Genomic DNA, 27,679 nt, shown 5'->3' on the forward strand with positions numbered 1-27,679 from the left:
CATTGCAGCACCGACATGAGGTAGAAGTAAAAACTAGCAGAGCACTCCGTTCTCAAGTGCCTCCAGTGACCAAAATCTGAGCAAGTGACTTGCTTACATTTATGACAGCAACTGCCCTACAAGTAAATATGTTGTTGGCAGAGAAGTTACCAACTGCTTCACACCTACCAAATAAGTATCCAGTTAGGCGTCAAGACTGGCTTTTGTCAGACCATCTCTTTGACCAGGAGGTTACTGATAGTCATGGTCAGCTTTAGTATGCACAAACAGTAGCCAGAGAAAAAAAAATCTAATTTATTTTTATAAATGCAGTCTATGTAAATGGGATAAGCAAACAGAGTATAAAGTGCCTGCAGCCACAGCCCACCCCATTAAATGACTGCAGTTATCGGTTACCTGCCAAACCAAATCTATGATGCAGAATCAGGGACATTATGTGAAATCCGGGACCGTTTTAACAAAACAGTAGCCGCAAAGTATTCAGATGTACTTCATGCACATGCAGTCTATTATTTTAAAGCAAGACATGAAATTGAGCAAATGAAAAGCCAGAAAGTAAGTTTCAGCCATAACCTCCACCCCCACCCCATACCATTTATTGACTGCAATCCACAGTTAACTGCGATACCAAAAGCATGATTTGAAGCAGCTACAGGGAAGTTCTGTGCAGTCCCAAATAGTTTCTTCTCTGTTTTTAACTTTGCTGTAGCTGTTCTGCAGAAGTTTGTCTGCTGATATGCAAGGTCACCTGTTATTTAGGTGACATTTAATTGGGATCTTTACTTTTTGCTGGGAAAGTCATTTCCATGTTGAAACTAACTCTTCTGGCAGTTTTTTGGTTCATTGTTTGTAGACGAACTAGTTTATTGCTTTAACAACTGCAAGAGATTATCCAGGTTGCAGGTATTCATGATGGGTTTTGTTTTTTCATGCAAATAGGGTTATCTGTAGACAGAATCAGCCACATATATACCTTTACAGCTATCAGGAGTGTACCTTGAATTTAGCCATCTATCTCCCTCATTACTTTCAGAATTTAAATGAGAGAGAAGTGATTCTATACAGTCTTGTCATACTTTTGCAACTCTGGTGTTATGTTGTCAGTACTAATTCCTTTAGGAAAGCTGTAGAGCTGCGGCATTCCTAGTATGGAACTGGAAAATGACAATCGGTGTTGATTCATAATATTCTAGTTGGTTTTTCCTTACTATATCTTTTCTTGTTCTCACCATGATAAACCTTTCCAAGTAGGATTGAGGCACATTAACAGAGCCTTGTTTTCTTTGAAGGTATATCAGAAAGGGTGGACTATAGAAGTTTTCCAGAAGCAACTACATGGTCAGCTGTACGTACTCCTATAAACATGAAATACTGGATTCCTTTTCCAGGTCCAGGACTGGCTTTGCTAGGACCTTTCTCCAGGGGATCCTGGACACTTATCCATCCTTCCTTCCTCCCAGTAAGATGAGCTTTGGTAATCAGCCCAATTAGCCAAAGGCTATTGCAGCAGTGAGAATGATGAACATAGTACAGTGGTGGAAGTTGTACTTACCAAGCAGTTAATATAACTGATTTTCACATTGTGAGTTGCCAGTTTGTTTACAATTTTTAACATTTTACAGCTGTTCTAAATAGCACCTACCCAAACCATGGTGTAACTGTACATTACAGGTACAGCAGAATGTCAGATGAGATGGTGCTCATTGAGACTTCTTTGTTAGATAGGATTTTCTGTCGGAGCACTGTTGAAGTAATCTAAGCTATTTGGGTTATAGCCTGCCAAAATGACTGTCAAGCTTATCAGACTAAATGGCGACTTCCACACGATATGACTGCCTGCACCCCCATATAAAAAACACAGCCACTAAAGACCAGGGGATAGTCACTGCCTCTGCTGGCAAGAAAGAGAGCCACTCTTATCAGTCCCTGGGGAAGGAGCAGGTGAAGGTCTGTCACATAGACAGCTAAGGGAGCCTGAACCCCATGATAGCCCACCTGTTTTGGTTGATCTTTTTCCAGGGAGGTTCCCGGGGAAAGAAAACAAAAAGAAAACAAAAATCTCTTGTTTTATTTCACTGGTCAGAAAAGATTTAATGGGATTTGCTAGGGACATAATATTTTGCTTTATGTTTAACTATTTCCTCTTCAGGAAAGAAAGAAATAGAGTTCCTACTCTTTCTGACTATGCTTTTCAGTCAGAAGAGCAGGTATTGAAGGGAAAATGGTGTGCTTCAGATTTTCTTTACAGCCTGAAGATTTTGAGGAAAGTGTTGCTTCAGATTTCCCTCTAAAAGACTTTCTAATATGAAAGTGTGTTTTTTTTTCAGTGGGATTCCTAATACAGTTGCTGGAAAATAGGAATTTCATTATGATTTGCTACATTTGGATATTCCCAAATCTGCAACGGTTCTATTTTATTTAATTTAAAGAATGTTTTCCTGACTGCTTATAGTTTACCCGACAGTCAGTGTATTGCCCCTAGGGCTTGCTTTTTGCACCCTCAAGTAGACCTTGCTGTGATTTCTCTGACTGCTTTTGCTAGGCAAATTACTAATGCTAGCTCTATTCTTTCTGGCAAGGATGGAAAAGCATTTAACACATTTGGGAAGAAAGTTTGTCTTCTGCTTCAATATAAAGAATTTTAAATTGCTAGGTTGCTGTGTTTATTTCTACTTCTAGTTTTGAGAACATGAAAAAGTTTAACTGTTAACTTCCCTCTTCTGAGGCGAAAATTTGAGTGCTGCTTTTATTTCTGCTTCTCATGTAATTAAGTACGTCTTAAAACTGTTCTATGACATAGTCATGAGAAGATTTGCTTAGTTACATTCACAAAATTGTCCTGAAGATGTTAAGTCAGAAATTTTAAATTCTCCACTGGACAAGCAAGTTAGGTTTGGCTCTTTTGCAGCTGAGTTGTCTCCAAGATTTGATGGGGGGGGGGGGGTTGAATCAAGGGATGAGCTAAATCTTTCAGCCTTCCTTTTTTAAGGCAAATAACCTGAAGTGGAAGAAAAAGTTTCTTTTTCAAAAAGCAGTTAAAGCATCAAGGTACCAACCTACAAGATTTTGAAAAGCAACATCTAAGAGGCTTCCAAGAGAAAGGAAAAGCCTTTCAAAGTCAGGAACTATTCAGCCCAGACCCCAACCCCCAATCCTGGCATTCTCTTCCTGTCCAAGTCTGTCTTCCTTTGTGTCACCATATTGTTTTATACAAATGGAAGTATTCTTGGCAGCGGGAGTCCCTCACTCCTTCCCATCCGATTCTTCCTTGCTCGGTAAACCAAATATTCAGAGTAAAGTAAAATATTCACTAAGGCACCAAAGTTCTCTTGAGACAGAATCCACAGGTACCACCAATGATCGAATACCAGCAGTTTTCTTTGAAAACACAGCTTTAATGAAAATGAACAAAAAACACATACACTCCAGGCATTAATGTCTCTTGTTTACTACGTTTTCGTTTGCAAGTTACTTCATCAGATGCGGACAGACTTGTGAACCATTCCTTTTATACTCCCTCTGCTTGGTGAATTAAGTTAATTACCCAATAAAATAAGAATGTTAATTAGCAATTAATGTTGTTGTGTCTTTCGGCTTTTCCCGGTTAGGGGTCGCCACAGCGGAACTCCGGTCCTCTAGTGATTGGCAGTAGATTTTTACGTGCCGAGTTGCCGGCCCCGACGCACAACCTTCAACGAAGGTGTGCCCATTCATTCGCGTCTCCACACAAGACGCTGTAGCTGAGAATCGAACAGGACAACGTCTTACTGTGAGGCGACAACGCTACCGCAGCACCACCACCGCAGTAATTAGCAATTAATACAGAATGCAATAAATATAATGTGACTGTGTGCATATACAATCTTCTCTGAATGAGAAGTACATATACCACCATTAAAAACCATGTTAGCTAAACACTTATGTCTAAAAATTCATGTTTTGCATTAAATCCTTCATAAATTAATATAAAATCATGTACTTTAAAAGTTTTAAGACTTCTTTAAAAGGATTGCATGTAAAATATAGAAAATTGTCTTAAAGCTCCCTCTGCTGTCCAGTCTATTAATAACACTCTGAACATAAAATTGCATTGTGAATTGGCATCAACATCTGTATACAAATAAATATAATCGTACTAAACTTGTTTAAAATAATTTCCATCATAAAATTTCTAAAATGTTTTTGTATGAATGCACATATAAATACATAATATAAAAGTTATTATAAAAGTTAAAATGTCATGTACATATTGCAAACATCAAACCAAACATTTTCTTTAACTTTTATAAGAGGGAGCTTTAAGACCTTTTTCTATATTTTACATGCAGTCCTTTTAAATAAGTCTTAAAAGTTTTAAAGTACATGATTTTATATGATTTTATATTAATTTGTGAAGGATTTAATATAAAACATGAAGTTTTAGACGGAAGTATTTAGGTAACCTGGTTTTTAATGGTGGTATATGTACTTCTCATTCAGAGAAGGTTGTATATGCACACAGTCACTTTATATTTATTGCAATCTGTATTAATTGCTAATTAATATTCTTATTTTATTGGGTAATTAACTTAATTCACCAAGCAGAGGGAGTATAAAAGGAGAGCGCCTCCTTGGCCCTCTTCAAAAGGAACCTTGACGATTGGATGGGAGATGGGAAATTCACCCCGGGGATCACATCAGTCGCCCTGCTAGACAAGGGTCCAGGGAAGTAAATATTGTGGGAAGAAATATCCGGGGAATTGTTTGGCTAGACTTGTATAGGCCCTAGGGCCGATAGCCTAGTACCAACCTATGAATGGTTCACAAGTCTGTCCGCATCTGATGAAGTAACTTGCAAATGAAAATGTAGTAGATAGGAGACGTTAATGCTTGGAGTGCATGTGGTTTTTGTTCATTTTCATTAAAGCTGTACTTTCAAAGAAAACTGCTGGTATTCGTTCCTTGGTAGTACCTGTGGGTTCTGTTTAAACCAAATATTCATGTTTCCAGCAGTTCAGGATCAAATGTTATCTCAGTCATAGCACCAGTGTCTGTCCGCCAAATGGGTAAAGGATTTTATTCAAGGATTTTTGTGGTGACAAAAGAATGAACGGACCTGGATGCATGTGCTAAATCTCACTTTCCTCAATCTTTGTCAAGGTCCCAGAGTTCAGAATGTGATCACTTCAGACCTTCTTAATTCTTGTCCCTTTACTAACATTCTTAATACAGCTAGACTTTTTAAAAATGCCTACCATTACATTCCCATTGGCAGACGTTTCTTAAGATTTTCCGAATCTGGCTTGCATTGTTTATCGTAGTCAGTGTTGCAGTACTAAGCCTTGGGACTTCCTGACATGCAGAAGCCCATGGGCTGGCCTCAATACCCGAGTCTTTCACCATCCCCCAGCTAACAGATGACCAGTGCTGTCTGATGTCAGGGTTTAAGCAGGGTATCAGCATGCACCATCTTCAGTTCTTTCTTGCCATGTAGTCTGATAGTTTCATAATGCTTTACTAATTTTTCAGTCGATTGGTCGTCATAACTTACCAGAGCAATAAGAAATCCTGAGATGTTCTTCGAGTTTCACTGTTGCAGTCATCACATTTGGGTTATTTGCTTGCAATAGCCCTCAGCTGGCCTGATTATCAAAGTCTTGGGTCCTGCGTCGGTTGCTGTCTCTTCTTCCGTGACGTCAGGTAGTCAGGTGTATAAAGCATGCAGCAGACACCATTACATCAGTCTTTCTTGCCGTGCGGTGCCCGAAGCAGAAGCAGTTCACAAGTGCCTGTCAACCGTCTCCTGAAATTTTCATTTTCGAGTTTCAGAACCAAAGTCAACTAAAGCTAAGTATACCCCATTGGGGAAACTTTTTCTTGCTCTAAACGGATGTCAGTAAATGTTAATTGTGTTGTGGATAGCAAATACCTCGTAAAGATTTTCATTCGTACTGCATTCCTTGCCTAGGCCCTGACCACGACGTACCTCGCTGTCGGTTTTGTGCCTTATTTAAACCACAAACTATCCGTTGTCTGTATATGTTCACTTCTAAATTCTTTGGTACTCTGTTCAGTTTTCCAGATGTCTTCGGTAAGCCACCCGTCTACCGACATTCCAAAAAAATGCAAAGAGACAGGCCGGCTAGGTCCAAAGCTGCCGACTACGCTTCTAAACTAGTAGCCAGTTCGCCGGTACTCAGTGAGGCGCTTTCGCACTGATACCTGCTACTTCAGATTCACAGGCCTCTATTGAGACCCATTCGGAGTCCGGTATGGTGCAAGATGCTTCAACTGGGGAACCTGCGGATGTCTCTACCTTGGATGGGTCCGGAGCCACTGTGCAGGCACCGGCTTCTGAGGGTGTATTCAGGCCTACTGACTTGCATATTAAACTGACGCTATCTTCTTCAAGGCCTAATACTCGAACCATGCCTAGGAAACTGATGCCCAGACTGCATGGTCAGGCCGCTATGCCTAAAAAACAAATAATAAGAATGGCAAAAGACCTTATTACTTTAATCAGGGGAAGCCAACCTTCCCCCTATAAGAGACCTAGGACTGAATTTGCTTATGATACTTCTGACCCAGATTCTGAAATTTCTGCCGCCTCTGAGGGAGACCAGTATTTACCTTTATCTACCTATGAGGATTCTGATGCAGAGGGCTTTATTCCCTCTGCTTCTCCCCCAGAGGATTTTTCTTTTGGTGAAACCTTGCATACTCTTAGGGAGCATTTTCACTGGGAAGGCCAGGATTCCTCTGATTCTTTACCTCCTGCTCCCAGAAAACCTAATAGATATTACAGGGTTCCTGATTCTCACAAGTTCCTTTTTAAAAATCCTGCTGCAAATCCTGAGACCATTTCACAGGGACCAAAGGGCATTAAGGCTACTACTGCCAAAAATCCTACCCCCTCTGACAGAAATTCCAGGGCCCTGGATAGATAGGGTAAGAAGGTATACACCTCTGCAACCTTGGCCATGTTGTTGTTCTTTTGGCTTTTCCCAATTAGGGGTCACCACAGCGGGACACTGGTCCACTAATGATTGACTCGACACCAAACCTTCAGTGAAGGCACGCCCATTCTAAGCATGTCTTTCGAATGCCACTCGACCGCGGGGAGGACATGCAGACTCCACACAGAAGGTGCTCCAGCCGAGAATTGAATGGGAGAACCTCTTGCTGTGAGGCAACAACACTACCTCTGCACCACCGTGGCTTAACATCAGGGTCTTAAATTGCCAGTTTCATATGTTAAAGTATCAGCAGCATATTATTGGATTGCTTGAATAGAAAATGATGTTGATTCCTGGTTGTGCTGAAAATAAGGATTTACATGATTTAATGCATTCTGCTGAACAGGTTGGAAAACATACTTTGCAATGTGGTTTTTGATTCACTAGAGGCATCTTGCAGGGCTGCTGTCACCGGGTCTGTACTTAGAAGGCATGCTTGGCTTAAGGAGCAATCTTTGCCAGATCATGTTAAAACTAAATTGCTGGATGCTCCCTTAAATCAGCACTGCCTGTCTGGCAACAAAGCAGAAGAAGTTCTTAAAAAGATGGGGAAAAAGCTAAATCTATGCAAACTGTTAAAGAATTCTTACAAGTGCAGCCTCCAAGATTTAGTAGGCATTGGCCCCTCAAAAAATTGGTCCTTTGCTGCTTCTTCCAGGCCTTTTCAGTTCAAACCCATAACAAGCAGAACACCCAGACTTCAGTCCCAGGGTACGCACAGGACTAAGCAGTGGGAGGTTCACACTTCCAAATCAGGGAGTAGTAAAACTCTCCCCTATGGTAAGCTGTCTCAATGACTTAACTTTAAAACTTCCAAGTACTACTCAACTGACTGCTCCTTTAGGGGGAAAGATTGCTCTGCAAGCAAAAAACTGGGAACTCATTACCCAGGACAAATGGGTTTTAAACTGTTTCCCAAGGATACAGATTTCACTTCCACACGTTACCAACCCAAAACGGTTGGCCAGATCTACCCCCAAATCAGTGGGCAGAGGCTCAAAAGCAAGCACACTCTCTCTTAAGATTAAAGGCTATTCAGACTGTACAAGAAGAGGAAAAGGGACAAGGTTTCTACTCAAGACTTTTCCTGGTACCCAGAAAAGACAGCTCATGGCATCCTATCCTAAACACCTTTTTGGTGATTCCAAAATTCAAGATGCTAACTCTTCAGTTGCTTCCCATGATAGGCAAAGATGCCTGGTTGGCAACACTGGATTTAAAGGAAGCCTACCTGCACATCCCAGTCAGGGAATCTTTCAGAAAATACCTACGCTTCAAAGCAGGCTGCATGCACTATCAGTTCTCTGCACTGCCCTGTGGCTTATCCACAGCGCCCAGGGTATTCATAAAGTGCCTAGCTCCCGTCACTGCATTTTGCAGGCAAAGAAATATTCAAATATACCCATACCTGAACGATTGTCTAATTCAGGCAGAAAGCCAGGACATACTTCTGATTCATCTGGCATTTGTACAAAAGGTGTTAACTTGTCTTGGGTGCACCATAAACGAAAAGAAATCACATCTGGTACCCTGTCAACAAATTATATTCCTGGGAGCAAGCTTGAACACAACTTCCCAGAAGGCTTTCCTCACACCAGAGAAACAAATTGATTTGACAACTTAGTTCAAACTAGTGGCCACAAAAACCCTGGTATCTGCAAGGCAAATTCTGCAAGCCTTGGGGTTCATGGCCTCGTGCATTCTACTAATTCCATATGCAAGACTGCATATGAGGAAACTACAGTGGTATCTAAAAAGCCTATGGTGTCAGCATTCTCAGGATCTAGAAGCAATTTTTCCTGTCATACCTTGCCTACGGTTAGAATTCCTTTGGTGGGCAGAGGCCTGCCACCAAAACAAGGGACTACCCTTCACTCTACCCCCTGCTGCCCAAACCCTAACAACAGATGCATCAGACTATGCATGGGGGGCTCACCTGGCAAGGAAGTGCATTCAGGGCAAATGGAACCCAAGTCAAATGCACCTGCATATCAATCAAAAAGAAATGTTAGCTGTACAGAAAGCTCTGACAGCCTTCAAGGACCACATTCTTCCAGGACATTTAATGGTAAAGACGGGCAACACCACTGTTATGTAGTACATAAACAAGCAGGAGGGTACCCATTCTTACCCCCTCTGCAGACTAGCCGTGACACTGGAACACAGCCTTGAGCTACCAAGTGCATCTACAGGCTCATTTCTTGCCAGGAAATCTAAATACACTGGCAGGCGAACTAAGCAGAAATCTCATGGACCCACACGAGTGGAAACTGGAACCAAAGACTTTCAACATGTCAATCAACAAATGGGGGAGCCCAGATATAGATCTGTTTGCCTCCCCCCAGAACTAGCAATTGGCCAAATTCTGCACAAAGGCTCCCCACAAACAAGCTTGGAAAGTGGATGCTCTGTCCTTCAGCTGAGCTGGAAAAATCTATCAGTTTATGCCTTTCCTCCTCTGCGCCTCCAAAGTACTACTAAAGATCAAACAGGACAAACTAAGGATGATGCTGATTGCACCAGACTGCCCACCCCAACACTGGTACCCCCTCTTGCGCAGTGTCGCAGCTGGCACCTGCCTCAGACCCCTACCCTGCTGTCACAGCAGGAGAGCAAGATTCTGCACCCCCAGCTTCAAACCCTGAACCTGGCAGCTTGGCTAATTACCTAATTTCTCTGTTACCATCCCTCAGTAAACAAGTGTTGGAGGTCATTTTGGAGGCAAGCAGGCCTAGTACTAGAAAATCGTAAGCTGAGAAATGTAAGAGATTATGTGCCTGGAACAAAACTCAAGGGATGGCCACAGTAGTGCCCAATTTACCTCAGATTTTTCAATGCTTAACTGACATGCTTCACAAAGGCCTTTCCTTTTCCTCCAAAATTCACACCTCAGCCATTTCAGCTCATTACAACGCAGAACCACCCCTCTTTTCTCACCCACTGCTCAAGCAGTTCCTCAGAGGGGCCAAAAACTTAAGACCACCCAGGAGAGCCCCAACCCCAGCCTGGGACCTAAACTTTTTATTGGAAAAACTCACTCTTCCTCCTTTTGAGCCAGCTGCAACTGCAGAGTTAAAATTCCTTTCTTGGAAAACAGCTTTCCTTTTTTAGCAATCACTTTAGCAAGAAGGGTATCTGAATTACAGGCCCTTATGGCAGTGGAGCCCTTCATCATCTTTCATGCAGACAGGGTGTCCCTCAGGACCAATCCCTGTTTCATGCCCAAGGTGGTATCCAGTTTGACTCTTAATCAGTCCATTCATTTGCCAACCGTCTTTTCTAATCCACAGAACAAGGGAAATGGATACTGCACTCCTTAGATGTGCACAGAACTTATTTTTACTTGGACAGGACTAAACCTCAAAGGAAATCTGAACAACTGCTGGTGGCATTTGCTGCAGGGGTAGAGGGGAAGGCTATTTCAAAGCAAATAATTTCTAAATGGATAGGCCATTGCATTCATTTCTGCTATAAGTACCATGGAAAACCTATCCCACAGGGGATTAGACCCCATTCAACCAGGGCTGCATCTGCCTGTACAGCCTTTCTCAGAGGTGTCCCTACCAGAGACATCCTAGAAGCTGCTACCTGGAGTTCTGTACATACTTTCACCAAGCATTACCATTTGCCAGTTTTCTCTAAATCCAGAGCTGGCTTTGCCACTGCAATCTTGCAGGGTCTTATAGCTGCTCCTAATGCTACCTAAATTCCTTCTCCCAGCCTTAGCTTTGGGAATCTACCCAAATGCGATGACTGCAACAGTGAAACAAGAAGAACATAGTAGAGTTGTGTACACTTAGCCTAAATGTAGATGTTCGATTGTATTCACTGTTGCAGTCCTGGTTACCCTCCCTCCAGCCCCCTGACATCTTTTGGCTAGACCTCTACTCTCCTTTACTATGCTTAAAAGTTTTTTTGGTGTATTTGCTTTTTTGTTGGAGGTATAACCTTATATGTTTATATATTTAATTGCTTCCATTAGGGGGCACCTGACATCTGGGGCAGGAAAAACTGATGTAATGGCGTCAGCTGCATGCTTTATACCCCCCTGACTACCTGACATCACAGAAGATGAGACGGCAACCGACGCAGGACCCAAGACTTTGATAATCAGGCCGACTGAGGGCTACTGCAAGCAGATAACCCAAATGTGATGACTGCAACAGTGAAATACACTCAAACATCTACATTTATGGTAAGTGTACACAACTGTACTCTAAGTATCCTGTTGGGGACATTCTCTTTTCCAGCTTTTTTGTAAATGCATCATTGTTAATGTTTATGAAGATTAAAACTGAATTTCTTGTGGTAAATACTTTCCTCACAAAGATGTTCACTCATTGCTTATTTAACTCCAGATTTGTGCTAGATTTAACTCTAAGACTATTAAACATAGGGCCAAGACTCTTCAGCAACATATAGATTCCAGTAGGGCAGGCCTTCTCATGCTGTGATTTCTACCAGTTCCCAGACCATCGTCCGTAAGAAGCATAAGGATAAGCAGCCAAAAGACTGTGAGATCAGGGACACAGATGACATTTGTGTTTGGCCCTTGACAAAACTTGATGTCACTGACACAGGTGAGGTGCCTTTGCAGCCCCCCCGTATGATGCCTGTTAGGCTCTAGTCCTCTGGCATGACCCCTGGAGGTTGCCACAACTCAGTCTGACACCAGACAAACAGCTGAGTCAGAAGTTGTTGATCAGGCCACTGCTTCTGATGCCCAGATTCTGGTTGGCGAGGTCAAGGATGGCATCCCTCTCAGCTGTTGTAAGGGAGGATGTCCTTGGGAACCAGATTGTGGTTGTGGCTTGCTAGCCCATGACTTGTGGCCTTAACTTCCCCTAAAACTAATGCTCCGAAACCAAAGAGGTATTCAAGTTTATCCCAGCCCTGGAAGTCTGAATCCACTGCCCCATTACCCCAAGTGTTTTCACAGGACTTGGTCCTGCTAGCACTTATTAGATTTATGAGGACAGGGAAACCTACCCTGCAAAAGCATCTTGTGCCAGGAACTTCCCCTGGGAAAAGGAAAAAGGGATGTTTTCCCAGGGAGATTCTGATTCTTCAGAACCAGAGGATGAGGAAGAATTAGCTTATTTGGAACATCTTTCAGCTCAGACTTATGACTCTGAATTAAATAACAACCTACCCTCAGTCTTGCCCCCTGCAGATGTATCTTGTGGGCAGACACTGAAAGTAACCTTAATTTAGGAATCTAGGGAATTCTGCAAGGCTCAGACTCCTCGCAGAGAGCTTCTGAACCGTTCTACCCCTAGACCAGTAGCAACCCTGCCACCTCCCAGTTCTTTTTGTTTTGGATGATGTGTTTGAAGACATATCCTTGCAGCCAGACTCTCTACTGCTTGCTTCTAGTTAGCATGATCACTGCAGGATGGTTGAGTCCCACAAGCATCTATATATATAAAAACCTGGTGCAGGACCCAACAGTGGTGCCTACAGAATCTGCCAAGTAAAGCAGTGGACATGCATCCAAGAACGCCTTACCAAACGATAGGAACAGCATACTGCTTGACAAATTTGGTAAGAAAACTTGCACTTCATCCACCTTGGCAATGAAAGCTCTTAACTGTCAGTTCCCCCATGCTTAGATACCTTGAGTGACTACAGGAACAAATTAATACCAAGGAAGAGGGGGATCCAAGACAAGGGCCAGTGGAGAGAGGTCCATGGCCTGTGTAATAGCACCCTTCAGGTATCTAGACACCTACTTGAATGTGGGTTTGATGCTCTAAAATGTATCATGCGGGGTGACTGCCATGGGGGTCAGTCACTCTGAGACATGCCTGGCTGAGGACACAACACCTGTCCACATTAACACCAAGGTTCTTGGTGCTCCCTTAGACAAGGAGTTTTTTTTGTTTGTTTTTTTGGATCACCAGCAGAAAAAAGGTTTGAAAAACTGAACAAGAAGGGGGAAACGAAATCTGTAAAAGGATTTTACCCATCTCCCACACCCAGATACAATAGAAGTTATCTTGCCAAGTTTGACCCTTTCCACCTAAACATTAAAAATCACAACAGCCCAGGGTAGAACAGGCCCAGACAACAAAAAAAGTGGCAAGTTGAACAATCTTCCAAACCATGGGGATTCAAGAATACTGCCCCCCCCCCCAACATCTCTGCAAGAAGATAACATGCAGAACTGCTTAGCCTCATATGAAAGTTTACATATGGACAATCAAAATGCTGCTAACAGTATATATGTACCTTGAGAGGTTTCTGAGATATTTTAAGTTAACAAACTTGCCTGAAAACATTGCAGCAGCAGCAAAAAGGAATACAGACTCCACAGAAACATTGAATATAAACAAAATGGTTTAATCCAAGAAAAAGAATAAAACCAAGGAAGAATCAAGTACTTTCATTTATTGACATAGAAACTTCTTCAGAATTAGTCTTCCCATTCCCACCAGTACATTATATTCACAGAGTAACCAATAACAGACAAGTCTTATTAAACACTTAATTGTAGTACATAATTTATAAGTTCATAGGTAGGTACTAGATAATGGTCCAAGGGCCTAAATAAGCCTAGACAACAAGGTTCCTTGGCTTTCGCCACCCAAGAAAGTTATTTTCCTGTGCCCCTGTCGAGCAGAGCCACAGAAGTGATCCCTGGGGTGAATTTTCTATTTCCCAACCACTCAAGATTTTTTTTGAAGAGTGCTAATGAGGATCTCTGCTTGACATAGATGGGTAGCTTGTTCCAGAGTATGGGAAGTTTCTGGGACAGGAATCTATCACTCCAACATATTCTGTATATTGTGGTGACAAGGTTTAGGTCCCTAGAGCATGTGGCTTGGAGGGATTGGGATTTTTTTAGGTGTAGCATGTCCAACAGCTGTGAGTTTGACATAGCTTTGTATGTCAGGCAGAGTTCACTTCTGAGTAGGCAATATGCTATGGAGTAAAGCTGGAGTTTTTTGAGACTGTCCACGTAGGGCATCTGAGTCCGGTAATCCTCTTTGTGAGGTACTTCTGGGGCCTTTCCCGCTGTTGCAGATGTCTTGTGAGGTCCATTCCAAAAGGGGCATTGTACTCTATAATGGATCTAATGAGAGCAGAGTATAGGGGAACAATGATCTCTTTTTTTTTTTTTTTTTCCTGGATGAGAACCCTTTTGTGATGAGGTGTGCCACGTAGAAGGATTTCCTGATTACTGTGGCGATGTGATTATCAAAGGAGAGACTACTGTCCACCTGAGTCCCAAAGTCTCATATCACACATCCGTCATTGAGTAGACTTCCACATATGTGGTAGTTTATGGGTACAGAGTTTTTGCCAAAGGGGATGACTGTGCACTTTTTGGCATTGAGCTTGAGGCCATGGCTTTGACACCAGGCATCTGTGTCAGTGAGGCCCTTCTGTAGGATGTCAGCGTCATTTGGTAGTAGTCTTACATTTTTTAATGTGTAATAAATGCTCATAAATCCTTTCCTTAATTTTCTTAGATGTTTCCCCGACATAAAAAGGACATATACGGAACAGCAGACCACATATACCACCTGACGGGAGTCGCATGAAAAATGGCATATAATCTTATATTCAGCTTCCTTGATATTAATACTGTCCATAATTAAACGTGGACATTGAATGCATCGCCCACATTTTTTTCATGTCCTCATTCATCTTCGTTACTATATTTGTCTGTTCTAAAAGTTGCTTAAAGGATCTTGTATTTCTGTGCACAGTACAGAGGGCATTTCCTGATAGAGTAAGGTTCTTAACATCCAGGGAAAATAAAGCCCAATTTGTTTTAAGTACTTTGGCAATAGCATAACTTTCAACAGAAAAGGTGGAAATAAAAAGCTTCTGGTTATCAAACCAAGAATTGAACGTTTCTTCATCAACAGTTTGTGAATTACTTTCAGTTATTTTGCCCCTGGGTAATTCCAAAACCCGTTGACACAGTAATGGTGAGTTAAATACCTTGCTCTCTCTTTCGAGTCACCTCACCCTTAATTTCTAACAAAATAAATCCCTGGAATAACCTCTTAGTTCAGATATCTCTAAGACAAAGTCACACTCTTTATAAAACACTTCAATGTCAGAAACCATTCCAGCCAACCTTACCAGTTGCCCTTTAACAACTGCCTTCTTCTGATGCTTTCAGTGCCAACTGGTATAGTGCAAATATGAATTTTTGAAAAGGCTGGCTTTCTAAAAATGTTAGCTTTAAAATGCTGTATACTTTTTTCCGACATTATATCTAAAAAAGAATTTCTACAATTATCAAACACGCAAGTAAATTTTAAAAAAGCAGTCTTGTTGTTAATGTAGTGAATTAAATCGAGCAGTCTTTCTTTAGTGTCAGTCCAAATTAAAAATATATAATCTGGGTAACGTGTATAAAAGGCCCAAGAGTCTTTAAATCCACTATTAAATACATAATGTGCTTCCCACTGGGCCATAACTAAATTGGCAACGTTGGGAGCACAGGTGCCCCATTGCTACACCTGTTGCCTGCTTTAAAGAACTGACCTTCGAAAAACAAAAAAAATGTTGTTTAATACCAACACCATAAGGCTGGAGGCTAACTTTACCTTTTCATTCATTAGCCTTCCAATTTCAAACAGAATTTCCTCAAAGCACTCACCCCCAACTTTGTGGGGTATCACTGGATATAAATTCAAAACATCTACTGTGACAAGGAAACAGTTCTCATCAAAAATAACTTCAGCTAAAAAGCCAGTGGAATGAGATCCACTGCCTGTGTAATACCACCCTCTAGGTATCCAGACACCTACTTGAATGTGGATTTGATGCTCTAAATGTATCATGCGGGGTGACTGCCGTGGGGTCAGTCACTCGGAGACCTGCCTGGCTGAGGACACAACACCTGTCCACATTAAAACTGAGCTTCTTTGTGCTCCCTTCGACAAGTTTTTTTTTTGTTTGTTTTCTGGATCACAAGCAGAAAACAAGTTTGAAAAACTGAACAAGAAGGGGGGAAACTATCTGTAAAAGGATTTTACCAGTCTCCCACACCCAGATACAATAGAAGCTATCTTGCCAAGTCATGACCCTTTCCACCTAAACATTAAAAGTCACAACAGCCTAGAGGAGAACAGGCCCAGACAACAAAAAAAAGTGCCAAGTTAAACAATGTTTCAGGCCATGAGTATTCAAGAATCCTACCCCCTCCCTCAATATCTCAGCAAGAAAGTAACATACAGAACTGCTTAGCCTCGTATGAAAGTTCACATATGGACAATCAAAATGCTGCTAACAGCATATGTGTACCTTGAGAGGTTTGAGAGATACTAAGTTTACAGAATATTCCAAAATTAATATTTGTTATGTGTCGTATAGCTTATAAAATTGTGTTTAAGACCTAGAATCTAATGAACACTGTCACTCCAAAGCTTTGTGTTGAACAGTTTTTGTAATTTTAATTTCTTTAATAACCCTTATGGCTCAAAAGATATGAACATTAGTTTGAAAAGGGAGGGACATAACTTGCTTTTGTCAAAAGGTGTGGGATTTAATCCTTGGTATTTATATTACAAACCTCTAGCGCTTCAGTGGAGTTAATAAGTTAAGCTACTAACATGGAAAAAAGCCCTGCTCATTTGCACTCAACTCAGCAAGGCATATTTCAGAAATTTCAACCCTCATGTGATAGGAGCCATTCCTAGATGTCCTTCAAGGATGCATCTGCAGTCATAACATATGGGTTGTCCTGCCTCAGGCAGCCCTTCGGTTGGCCGGATTCCAAAGTCTGGGTCTGGCCTCGGCTGATGTCGCACTTTCCCCGACGTCAGAGCGTCTGGGGTATAAAAGCATCAGCCGACGCCATTTTCCTCCGTCTTTCTTGCTGCGCGGTGCCCGAAGCAGAAGCAGTTCGCAGGTGCCGGTCGGTCAGATCCTGTGATTCAGCTACCGAAGACTTCGAAAAAGCTAAGTACCCAGTTGGGGACTGTTTCTTGCCTCAGCCAATGTCAGATAAAGTAAATAATTGTTTAACTTGTGGGAAACAAATACCTCATAAGGATTTCCACTCCTACTGCCTCCCTTGCTTAGGCCCAGACCACGACGTCTCGGCCTGTTCAGCCTGTGCTTCCTTCAACCGACGAACTCTTAGACGTTGGTCGGAGTTTGCAGAGGAATTTTTTGGGGCTAATTTTGCATATAAAATGCCGTTGGAGACTCCGACATTCCATTTGATGAAAAAACGGAAGGACAAGGACCGACACTCGCGGCCCGCGGTTTCGGCTGAAACCACGGTAAGGCCTACCGCGAGTGTCTCCGTTTCGGCCGAAACAGAGTCCTCTGAGCTTCCTTCATCCGAATCCACTCAACCGACCACCGCGGCCCTGGAGGCCCCGGCTGAGTCGGCTACTGAGCTACCTACCGAAACCAGTGTCCAAGAAATGTCCGACACCATACCTTTGGACAAATCTACTCCCAGGTGGTTTAAAAATGTTTCTGAATCAACCTGCACACCTCCCTCTGTTTTTCCCAAACCCCAAAACAAGAGAGAGAGAACCTTGCACTCCTTGGATCTACACAGATACGATTTTGCCTCCACTGGATAAACTTTACAAACAGATCCAACCAACTGTTGGTAGCCTTCAGTGAAGGAAAACGGATAATCCAGTTAGCAAACTATCTCTAAATAGATTGTAGACTGCATTTTTTTCTGTTACTCTCATCATGGTAAATCACTTCCTAGTGGCAGGGTTAGAGCACATTCCAAATGGCATAAAGCCAACAACACTGTTTTTGAAAGGAGTGCCCACCCATACCATTCTAGAAGCTGCCACCAGGTCCTGTGTTCACACCTTCACCAAGTACTATTACCTTGGGTCCATCTCTAGGGTGAGAGATGGGTTTGCCTCTGCCATCCTGCAGAGTCTGGAGTCCTTTGATCCAGTCTCAGTCCAACCATCCAGCTTGAAGCTTTGGGAGTCTTCCCAAGGCTTAGTACTGCAGCATTGACATTGATGAACATAGTGGACTTTTGATTGTAACTTGCCAATAATGGTAGATGTTCGAGTAGATAAGTGTTACAGTACCCTTTGCCACCCTCCTAAACTCTCTCTGTCTTTCTTCCATCAGTTGGCGTAGGCCCCTCTTCACATTCATCATCGCCATCCCCTCCCCTTGTACTCCTCAGCTCAGTGATCATAGTAGGGATAGTTGAGCAGATTGTGCTCCACCTCAGAACCTATGAACTCTTTAGACCTTGGACAAGAAAGACATGACAATGGCATTGGTTGAAGCCCTCTTTATATCCTGATGTTCTTGCATTCGACAGCAGTGGATTCCTCTAGCTGGGGGATGGTAAAAATCTTATGAATTTGGGCCAACCATAGGTTTCTGCACGGCAAGAAATCCCAAGACGTTTGCAACGGTGATGTACCTGAACATTTGCAATTATGGTAAGTTATATTTACAACTGTACTTTCTCTGCCATATCCTTTGGGCTATTTCCTGCTCTAATGGTACAAAGTGTCTGGCTCCAGTAACTGCTTATTGCAGATTTTAAGATATTAAGATTTTTCTATGTATGGGTGATTATCATGTATTTGCAGACTCTTCCACCCCCATTTGTAAGGGGTCCTTATCAAATGTTCAGTCTCTTTTACTCAGCTGGGTTTTCAAGTGAACTTACAAAACTTCTTCTCTCGTCCCTTCTCAAGAAGTAGCTTTCCTGGGATGTCTGTTAGATTCTGCCCCAGGAAAAGCTTTTCTTCCTCCAAAGTAGAGGTGTTTTAGCAGTTCCTGAGTTTTGCCAGTTGAAACAAGGTATCAGCCAGTGAATTTTCCACTTTTCTGGGGTTACATGGCTTCTATGATTCTTAGAAGTCCCATGGCCAGACTTCACCTGAGAAAATTTCGGTGATACCTCAGGTCAATTTGGACTCAATATATCCACTCTATCTTTTCAAATCCCAGTGCTTAAGTTTGTAAGGAGAGAGATTCTATGGTGGGTAGATCACGTCTATGGGAATCTGGGTCTCCCGTTTTCCCTTCTGCTTCCTCTTCAGTCTGTCACAGCAGATGCTTCAGACCTGCAATGGGGAGCTGTGTTCGAAGGAGTGAATGTGCAAGGTCTGTCAAACAAACATGACAGACAAAAGCATATAAATGTCGAAAAGATGATAGCCCTAAATCATCTCTGGTCTCCAGGACCTCTGCAACTTTTTACATACATCACCAAAGTGATGTGGCATATTAACAAATATGGGAGTACCAAATTCTTACCATATTTGCAGACTTGCTGTGATGGCCTGAGAGGTAGCAACTCCGTTCATTTGGATTCTTCAGGATTCATATGTTCAGTTACAGGAAAATGTTATAGCAAACAAGCCCATGGAGGACAGACCCTCATGAATGGAAATTGCATCGGGGAGTGGGGGTGTCTTCCATTAATTGATCCATCTGTGAGGAATACCTCACGTAGGTCTAGTTGTCTCATCTCAGAACAGACAAAGACATTCTGCTCTGGGATTCCTTGCAAATAGATATGGAAGACAGATGCTTTCTCATTCCCATAGACTGGCATGCTCCTTTATGCTTTTCCACCCTTCTTCTAAAGGTTCAGGAAGCCTTCTTAAAGAAGTAGTGGTGACTTCATTTCAGCCTAGACAACACTGATTCTCCCTTTATTTGAAACTGTCCAAGGGCAATTACCACAAGCTTCCTACAGACTGGACTTATTCACACAAGACAGGGGCCTAAAATCTCTTCATTTGACTGCCTGAATGATAGAATTTTGATATCTTTTAAAGCATCCCTTTTTATGAGTGTGCAGTAGGCACTAGAGGAGGCTAGAAAAAAAGTGCTACTAGAAAATAGTACATGTCTAAGTGGAAATGTTTTTCCATTTGCTGCCATTCCAAGGAACATGACCTGTTTCAGGCCTGGCTGCTTCTGGGTCTTTATTATATGCATGAATTATTGTCTTCTGTCCTTTCTTACTTTTCTGTAGATTCATCTGTTTGTCTGCACCTGGATCCCCCATTCTTCCTAGTTCCAAGTTGGGCAGTCTTTGAAAGGGGTTTTACATATCCATCCAACTGGAAAATATGTGGCTTCTCCTAGTCATCCAGATTTTGTGCTTGAGAAGCTTAGTTTTTTTTTCCATTTGACCTAGCTGATGAGCTGAATTGCGGGGTCTTAACATGGAAGACTGTTTTACTCATTGCTTTTACTTCTGCTAGAAGAGTGTCTGAGTTACAAGCTCTTTTGGTGAATTAAGTCTACGTCATTTTGCACAAGGACAGAGTTTAAGAACTAATCCTTCCTTTATGCATAAAGTGGTTTTAGAGTTGGCTTTGAGCCAGGAGGCCATAGAAGATTTGGGAGGGGGGGGGGTGCAGAGGAGCATCCCTGGTTATGCATTTCACATTTACAGGGAAGTGAATAAGCTGGTAAATTCATCTGCTTGACTCATCTGCTATTGTTGCAGATTCAAGAATATCTTCCAAAAATGGTTCACTTTGGAGACTAGTCTTTTTTGTTACTTGGAAGAACTTGGGCATTTCCTGTTTTACTTAATAAGCAGGGCAGAAAGGAAGTTAATCATGGCTTGATCTGTCACTAAACCTCCATTTCCACATAGAGAAAGTGAGAGACAAAGTAAACTCCCTCCTCTTCTGGACCAAACAGATCTCCCGTATTCTGTTCCAGCTAGCCAGCGCAGCCACTGGCAAAGGAGTTTTCCTTTCTTGGCTTGATATTCGGCTTCCAATTTTTGCTTCTGCCTCCAAGAAAAACATTGCCACGCCCCAGATTATCTCTTAACATTATCTGCCAATTCATTACAAACTTGCCCCTGTGAGCATAATTGTATCACCCCTAGAAAAAGCCGAATGGCTGCCCATAAAACAAAGATATAACCTAATTTTATGATTTCAACTCTACAAACTACTCCAACTCCACACATTTACTCCCTTTGCAGATGTTCTTCGTTCCACATTGCTGCAGTCCTTACTATTGGGTAGTCCGCTGTCCAGTCGGCCCGAATACCAGAGTATATGGCTGACGTCGGTCAGGGCGCATTAGACTGACGTCAGTACGTCAGGGTACTAATGCGCATGACCGACGTCATATCCTCAGTCTTTTTTGCCGCATGGTCCGATGCAGAAGCAGTTTTGCGAGTGCAGGTTGGCGTTCTGAAATATTTCCGAAGCCGGAGTTTCAGACCGAATCAGAGTTGGCTAAGTACCCCGTTGGGGAACATTTTGGTTTTTCTTGCCTCAGTATTTAACGGATGTCAGAAAAAGTGAATAACTGTATTTCTTGTGGGAAACAGATACCTCATAGGGATTACCATACCTTGTGTATACCTTGTTTAGGGCCTGAGCACGACGTTGTTGGATGCCGCTCTTGTGCTAGGTTTAACAAACGCACTATTAAGAGACGGTTAGACTGTGCCAGGTTAGTGTTTGGGAAGCGTTGCAATTATAAAATGCCGTCGGATGCTCCGACGCCCGCTTCGTCCAAGAAGCGCAAGGACAAAACAGCGAAGCCTAGGGTTGATGAACCGGCGGTCCCGGACGTCGGTTCTTTAGAAGGCTCAGTGGAGCCAGAGGTTTTGCCAGGAGTTTCTTTGGAGTCTCAGGCAGAGACTTTACTGTTACAGGATGTGCCTTCTCAGGAGGTAGGCCAGGCTGAGGGGCTTCTCAGGTAACTGTTCTTCCCTCTCTTCCCAAGGTAGTTAGAGCCTCTCCTTCTGTTGCCAAAACTTCTTTGAGAGGTAGGCCAAGTTCAGCTTCAGTGGGGGCTTCTCCTAGCATTTCAGGTTCTGTGCCTAAGAAACATATGCTTAAAATGGCAGAAGATTTGATTACTATGATTAGAGGTTCTATGCCCCCTCCTGATAAGAGGCCTAGGGTGGAACCGGAGTTTGATAGTTTTGAACAGTGTTCAGAGGCTTCTGAGTCTTCTGCGGAAGATTTGCAGGAGTATCCTCCTTATTCTGATTCTGATGTGGATGATTCCACTCCTACAGCTTCTCCTCCTGAGGATTTCTCATTTTCAGAGACTCTGCATTCCATGAGGGAGCACTTTAAATGGGAAGGCCAGGATTACTCTGATTCCAGGAAAAGGCTTAGGGAATTCTTGTTTTTGCCCCAGCATAGGCCCTTAGCTATACCTCCTGTGTTGAATGTGGTGGAAGATGTTTTTGCAGAGGCTTCCCTGAACCCTGATTCTTTGCCTCCTGCTCCTGTTAAACCTGATAGGTACTATAGGGTGCCTGAAGCTCATAAGTATCTTTTTAAGAGTCCTAGGGCAGACCCGGAAACTGTTTCTCAGGGACCTAAAGGAGTTAAGGCCTCTGTGGTTAAAAACCCTGTTCCCACTGATAGAGGCAAGGGCTTTGGATAGATGGGGAAAGAAAGTGTATACTTCTTCCACTTTAGCCATGAGGGCGTTGAATTGTCAGTTTCACATGCTTAAATATCAAAATTATCTCCTTTCACAACTGAAATCTAAGGTGGATGCTTTGGCGGAAGGTATTGAGTGTAAAGAGTTGCTGGATTTAGTTCATGTGTCTGAACAAGTGGGTAAGCATTCTTTGCAATGTGGTTTTGATGCTGTACAGGCCTCCTCGAGGGTGGCTGCCACTAGTTCTGTTCTTCGCAGGCATGCCTGGTTGAGGGATCAGAATTTAGCTGAGCATGTTAAGACAAGGATTTTGGATGCTCCTTTACAGTCTGATGTGTTGTTTGGTTCGCCTGTGGAAGCAGTTTTAAAGAAAATGGAGGACAAAGCTAAGTCTATGCAAACTGTTAAAGATTTTTTGCAGGTGCAGCCACCGAAGTTTAGTAGAAATTGGCCTACTAAGGGATGGACATATCCTGCTTATGATTCCCAGTCTAGGGGTAGGTCTAGACGTGGTAGGGGCAGAGCTCAAGGTTCTTTTAGGCCTAGAACAGGGAGTTCACCTGCTCAGACTTCTGGTGAGGGCAGGGGTCAGTCCTTTCGTAAACAGACCCAATGACCTGCCTTTTCAGCTGCCAGTAGATTCTCGTCTGGCAGCTCCTTTGGGAGGAAGACTGTCTCTTTTCACAGGAAATTGGGATTTGATTACTCAAGACAGATGGGTGTTGGATATCATTCACCACGGCTACAGGTTTTATTTCCATACATTGCCCCCTTTCAAAGGCATGCCAGATGTTCCTCCTCCACAAAGGAAAGAGGCTCACAAGCAAATTTCTCTGTTACTCCAAATAGGGGCCATTCAGCCAGTCCCTGTATCAGAAAGGGGCCTAGGATTTTATTCTCGCCTGTTCCTAGTACCAAAGAAGGGGAACACGTGGAGACCAATTTTGGATTTATCTATCCTCAACACTTATCTGGACATTCCCAAGTTCAAGATGTTGACGTTACAACAGCTTTTACCTCTGCTGGGCAAAGATCACTGGATGGTAACTTTAGATCTCAAGGAAGCTTACCTTCATGTGCCTATAAGACTAAGTTGCAGGAAGTATCTGCGTTTCGAGCTGGAAATTCTCATTATCAGTTCTCTGCATTGCCCTTTGGCTTATCTACTGCGGCCAGAGTATTCACAAAGGTTCTGGCTCCAGTGATAGCTTACTTCAGGCTAAAAGGAATTCAAATCTATCCTTACTTGGACGACTGCCTGATTCTGGCTCAAGAAAAGGAAGACCTTCTACAGCATCTGGAATATGTTATAGCAGTGCTAAGATGCCTAGGGTATTCTGTGAACGAAATAAAAGTCCAGTCTAGTACCCTCTCAAGACATGTGCTTTCTGGGTGTGAGACTGAATACAGCAGCCCAGATGGCCTTTTTAACCCCGGACAAACAAAAGAGTCTATCACTTTACTTCCATCAACTATCTCATCAGTCCGTGCTGACTGCAAGGACAGTCCTTCAAGCATTAGGGTTCATGGCATCTTGTATTCTGGTGCTTCCCAATGCCAAACTGCATATGAGGAAGCTACAATGGTATCTCAAAATGTATGGACACAGCACTGCCAGGATTTGGACACTGTCATTCAAATAATACCTTGCCTTCAAAAAGAATTTTTGTGGTGGGCTCAGGAATGTCACCTGAACAAGGGACTCTCTGTGACCCGGCCAGAGGCGAGTCAGATTTTAACGACAGATGCCTCGGACATTGCTTGGGGAGCTCATCTAAATGGAAAGTGGATACAAGACAAGTGGCCTGCCAGACTACAGCATCTACATATCAACATGAAGGAGATGTTAGCAGTCCAGTTTGCATTAATGGCTTTCAAGGAGTTACTTCTTCCAGGGCAGGTGTTGATTCTAACAGACAACACAACTGTCATGTGGTACATCAACAAGCAAGGGGGAACACATTCTTATCCTCTATGCAGGCAAGCAATGATTTTATGGGAGACTGCGATAAGCTTGCAACTAACTCTTCAGGCAAGGTTTCTGCCGGGAGCACAGAACTCCTTAGCAGATGTGTTAAGCAGACGAATCATGGATCCCCACGAGTGGAAACTGGATCTTCATGTATTTCAGAAATTGACAGTGTCATGGGAAACTCCAGACATAGATCTGTTCGCTTCTCCACTAAACCACCAGCTGCCAAAGTTTTGCACAAAGGGGTTTCATCACACAGCTTGGAAAGTGGATGCTCTGTCTTTCAGTTGGAAAAACCTTCATGTGTATGCCTTTCCACCTCTGCCTCTTCTTCCAAAGGTGCTATTAAAAGTCAGACAAGACAAGCCAAGGATGATTTTGATAGCTCCAGATTGGCCTCGGCAACACTGGTACCCACTACTAAGGAGTCTGGTAAGGAAGCCTCCATGGCCTTTACCTTTGATTCCTCATCTGTTATCTCAGAAGGACGGTCATCTGCTCAATGTCAAGCTTCACTCTCTTCATCTAACAGCCTGGCATATTCTGTGTTGAAACACAGCAGGTCTCAACTTCCTCAACAAGTTTTAAATGTGATTATGGAAGCTAGAAGACCTAGTACAAGGAAAGTGTACAGAAAAATGGAAGAGATTTTTATTTTGGAGTACAGCAAAGAATTTGGAGATTTCTGAGCCTAATTTGAGTGTGGCTCTTCAATATCTTACTGAGTTATTGGACAAAGGTTTGTCCTTCTCTTCCATTAAGATTCATGCTGCAGCAATTTCAGCTCACTATGATTGTGACCCACCATTGTTTTCGCATCCTTTGTTCAAGCAGTTTCTTAGAGGGGCAAAGAATATAAGACCCCACGTAGAGCTCCTACTCCTGCTTGGGATCTCAATTTTGTGTTGGAAAAACTTACTCTACAACCTTTTGAGCCTGCGGCTACTGCTGAATTGAAATACTTGTCATGGAAGACTGCTTTTCTGTTGGCTATTACTTCTGCAAGAAGGGTGTCTGAGTTGCAGGCCCTTATGGCAGTAGAGCCCTTTTGATTTTCCATAAGGATAGGGTATCATTACGTACTAATCCTTCCTTTATGCCTAAGGTGGTTTCTAGTGTGGCTTTAAACCAAACTATTCATTTGCCTACTTTTATGCAGACCCCCAAAATAAAGGGGAAAAGATTTTGCACACTTTAGATGTACACAGGCAATTGCGTTATTATTTAAGCAGGACTAAGGATTTTAGGCAGTCTCAGCAGTTGTTTGTTTCTTTTGCTTTGAGTTCGCAGGGCAAGCCTGTGTCAAAACAAACTATTTCTAGGTGGATTGGGTTTTGCATTGCATTTTGTTATTCCCATCATGGCAAGGAGATTCCAGCTGGGATTAGGCCTCATTCCACTAGGGCTACTGCCACTTCAACAGCATTTCTAAGGGGTGGCAACTAAGGATATTTTGGAGGCAGCTACTTGGAGTTCAGTGCATACTTTCTCTAAGCATTATCACCTTCCTATCTACTCTAAGTCTAGGGCTGGTTTTGCCACAGCTGTTTTGCAAGGCATGTTGTCAGCTCCTACTTCTTTATGATTTGCCAGCCTCCCTTACCTCTGCTTTGGGATTCTACCCAATAGTAAGGACTGCAGCAATGTGGAGCGAAGAACATAGTACAGTTTTGTACCTACCATAAATGTAGATGTTCGAGGATCCACATTGCTGCAGTCCAATTTACCCTCCCCTCTGTGTTTAGGGGTGGTTGTGTAGGTGAGGTTATATGCTGATATTTTTGTATATATTTTTGTATATATTGTACATATTTTTGGTGCAGGTATTTTGGGCCTTGTCTTTTTAGGGTCTTCTGACATCTGGGGCAAGAAAAGACTGAGGATATGACGTCGGTCATGCGCATTAGTACCCTGACGTACTGACGTCAGTCTAATGCGCCCTGACCGGCGTCATATACTCTGGTATTCGGGCCGACTGGACAGCGGACTACCCAATAGTAAGGACTGCAGCAATGTGGATCCTCGAACATCTACATTTATGGTAGGTACAAAACTGTACTTTACACTTCATGAAAAAAAACTCCTCATACAGCCTGATGCACTACTCACAAGCCACACCAACCCTCATTACCTTTAGATCTAAACTCCACCACATGTGCTTTCCCCTCTCATGTAGCCACTCTTTGGCAGGCTCTTCCCATTAACTTAAAGGAAATCCAATCTTATTTCAAATTTAGAATGCAAAAAGCACATCTTCATCCAAGCCAAATGCCCCTGCTTCAACACAGGACATATCAGCTAACCCATCTCCTTTTGAGGTCTCTTCTCCTGTCTCAAGATTTACTGAAGACTGACCCACTTCAGAAACTCATGTAAGTATTGTACATTACACCTTGCTTGATTGTACATTGCATTGTGCTTGTTCACCAGAATTTATTTACATTTTTTTTCTATGTAATTAGTCTGACTCTACTCTGTTATTGCTTATGTTTCTGTATTTTTTGTTTGCCTTATGTTTTTTATTTCAACCTCGCTGAGTCTGAAATTGGTTAGTATTGATAAGTGCACTACCCTGGTAAACAAATATAATAAATCAACAGATAGTCTTTCTCGTGTGGTACAAAGATTCTTGTACACACTTGTGTTTATTCCATTTATCACAGAGTTCAAGGATGTAAGACCAATACTCCTCGTCTCTCCTTAGTGGCATAGATGTCCTTCAAGGATGCATCTGCAGTCCTTACATATGGGGTTGTCCTGCCTCAGGCAGCCCTTCGGTCGGCCGGATTCCAAAGTCTGGGTCCGGCGTCGGCTGATGTCACCCCTCCCCCGACGTCAGAGCGCCTGGGGTACAAAAGTGTCAGCCGACGCCATCTTCCTCAGTCTTTCTTGCCGCGTGGTGCCCGAAGCAGAAGCAGTTCGCAAGTGCCGGTCGGCCAGCTCCTGTAACTTCAGCTACCGAAGACTTCAAAAAGCTAAGTACCCCGTTGGGGACTCTTTCTTGCCTCAGCCGATGTCAGATCAAACGCTTAAAGTTAATAATTGCTTGACTTGTGGGAAACAAATACCTCATAAGGATTTCCATTCCTACTGCCTCCCCTGCCTAGGCCCAGACCACGACGTCTCGGCCTGTACTGCCTGTGCCTCCTTTAATCGACGCACTCTTAGGCGTCGGTCAGAGTTTGCAGAGGAATTTTTTGGGGCTAGTTTTTCTTATAAAATGCCGTCAGACTCCGACTTCTCATTTAACCAAGAAACGGAAGGACAAGGACCGATGCACGCGGACCGTGGTTTCGGCTGAAACCGCTCCTAGGCCTGCCGCGAGTGTCTCTGCTGAAACCGAGTCCTT

The 27,679-nt window shown here is 42.9% G+C and overlaps 1 protein-coding gene across 2 annotated transcripts in view; it reads left to right on the forward strand.

The window, feature by feature from the left end:
* The window catches only part of CHMP6 (charged multivesicular body protein 6), a 474,889-nt gene that overhangs the window by 391,887 nt on the left and 55,323 nt on the right, over positions 1–27,679 (forward strand). Inside the window, exon 8 of one of the 2 annotated variants that reach the window (XM_044080884.1) lies at positions 1,290–1,582. The exons of the other annotated variant lie outside the window; for it this stretch is intronic. Coding sequence (XP_043936819.1) covers positions 1,290–1,468 — 179 coding nt within the window. The 3' untranslated portion in view covers positions 1,469–1,582. Of the gene's footprint in view, positions 1–1,289; positions 1,583–27,679 lie in introns of those variants that run through there. 2 annotated transcript variants of the gene reach the window in all.

This window comes from Protopterus annectens, chromosome 8.part0, assembly GCF_019279795.1.
Source record: "Protopterus annectens isolate FY-2018-M chromosome 8.part0, PAN1.0, whole genome shotgun sequence".
NCBI classification, from domain to species: Eukaryota; Metazoa; Chordata; order Ceratodontiformes; family Protopteridae; genus Protopterus; species Protopterus annectens.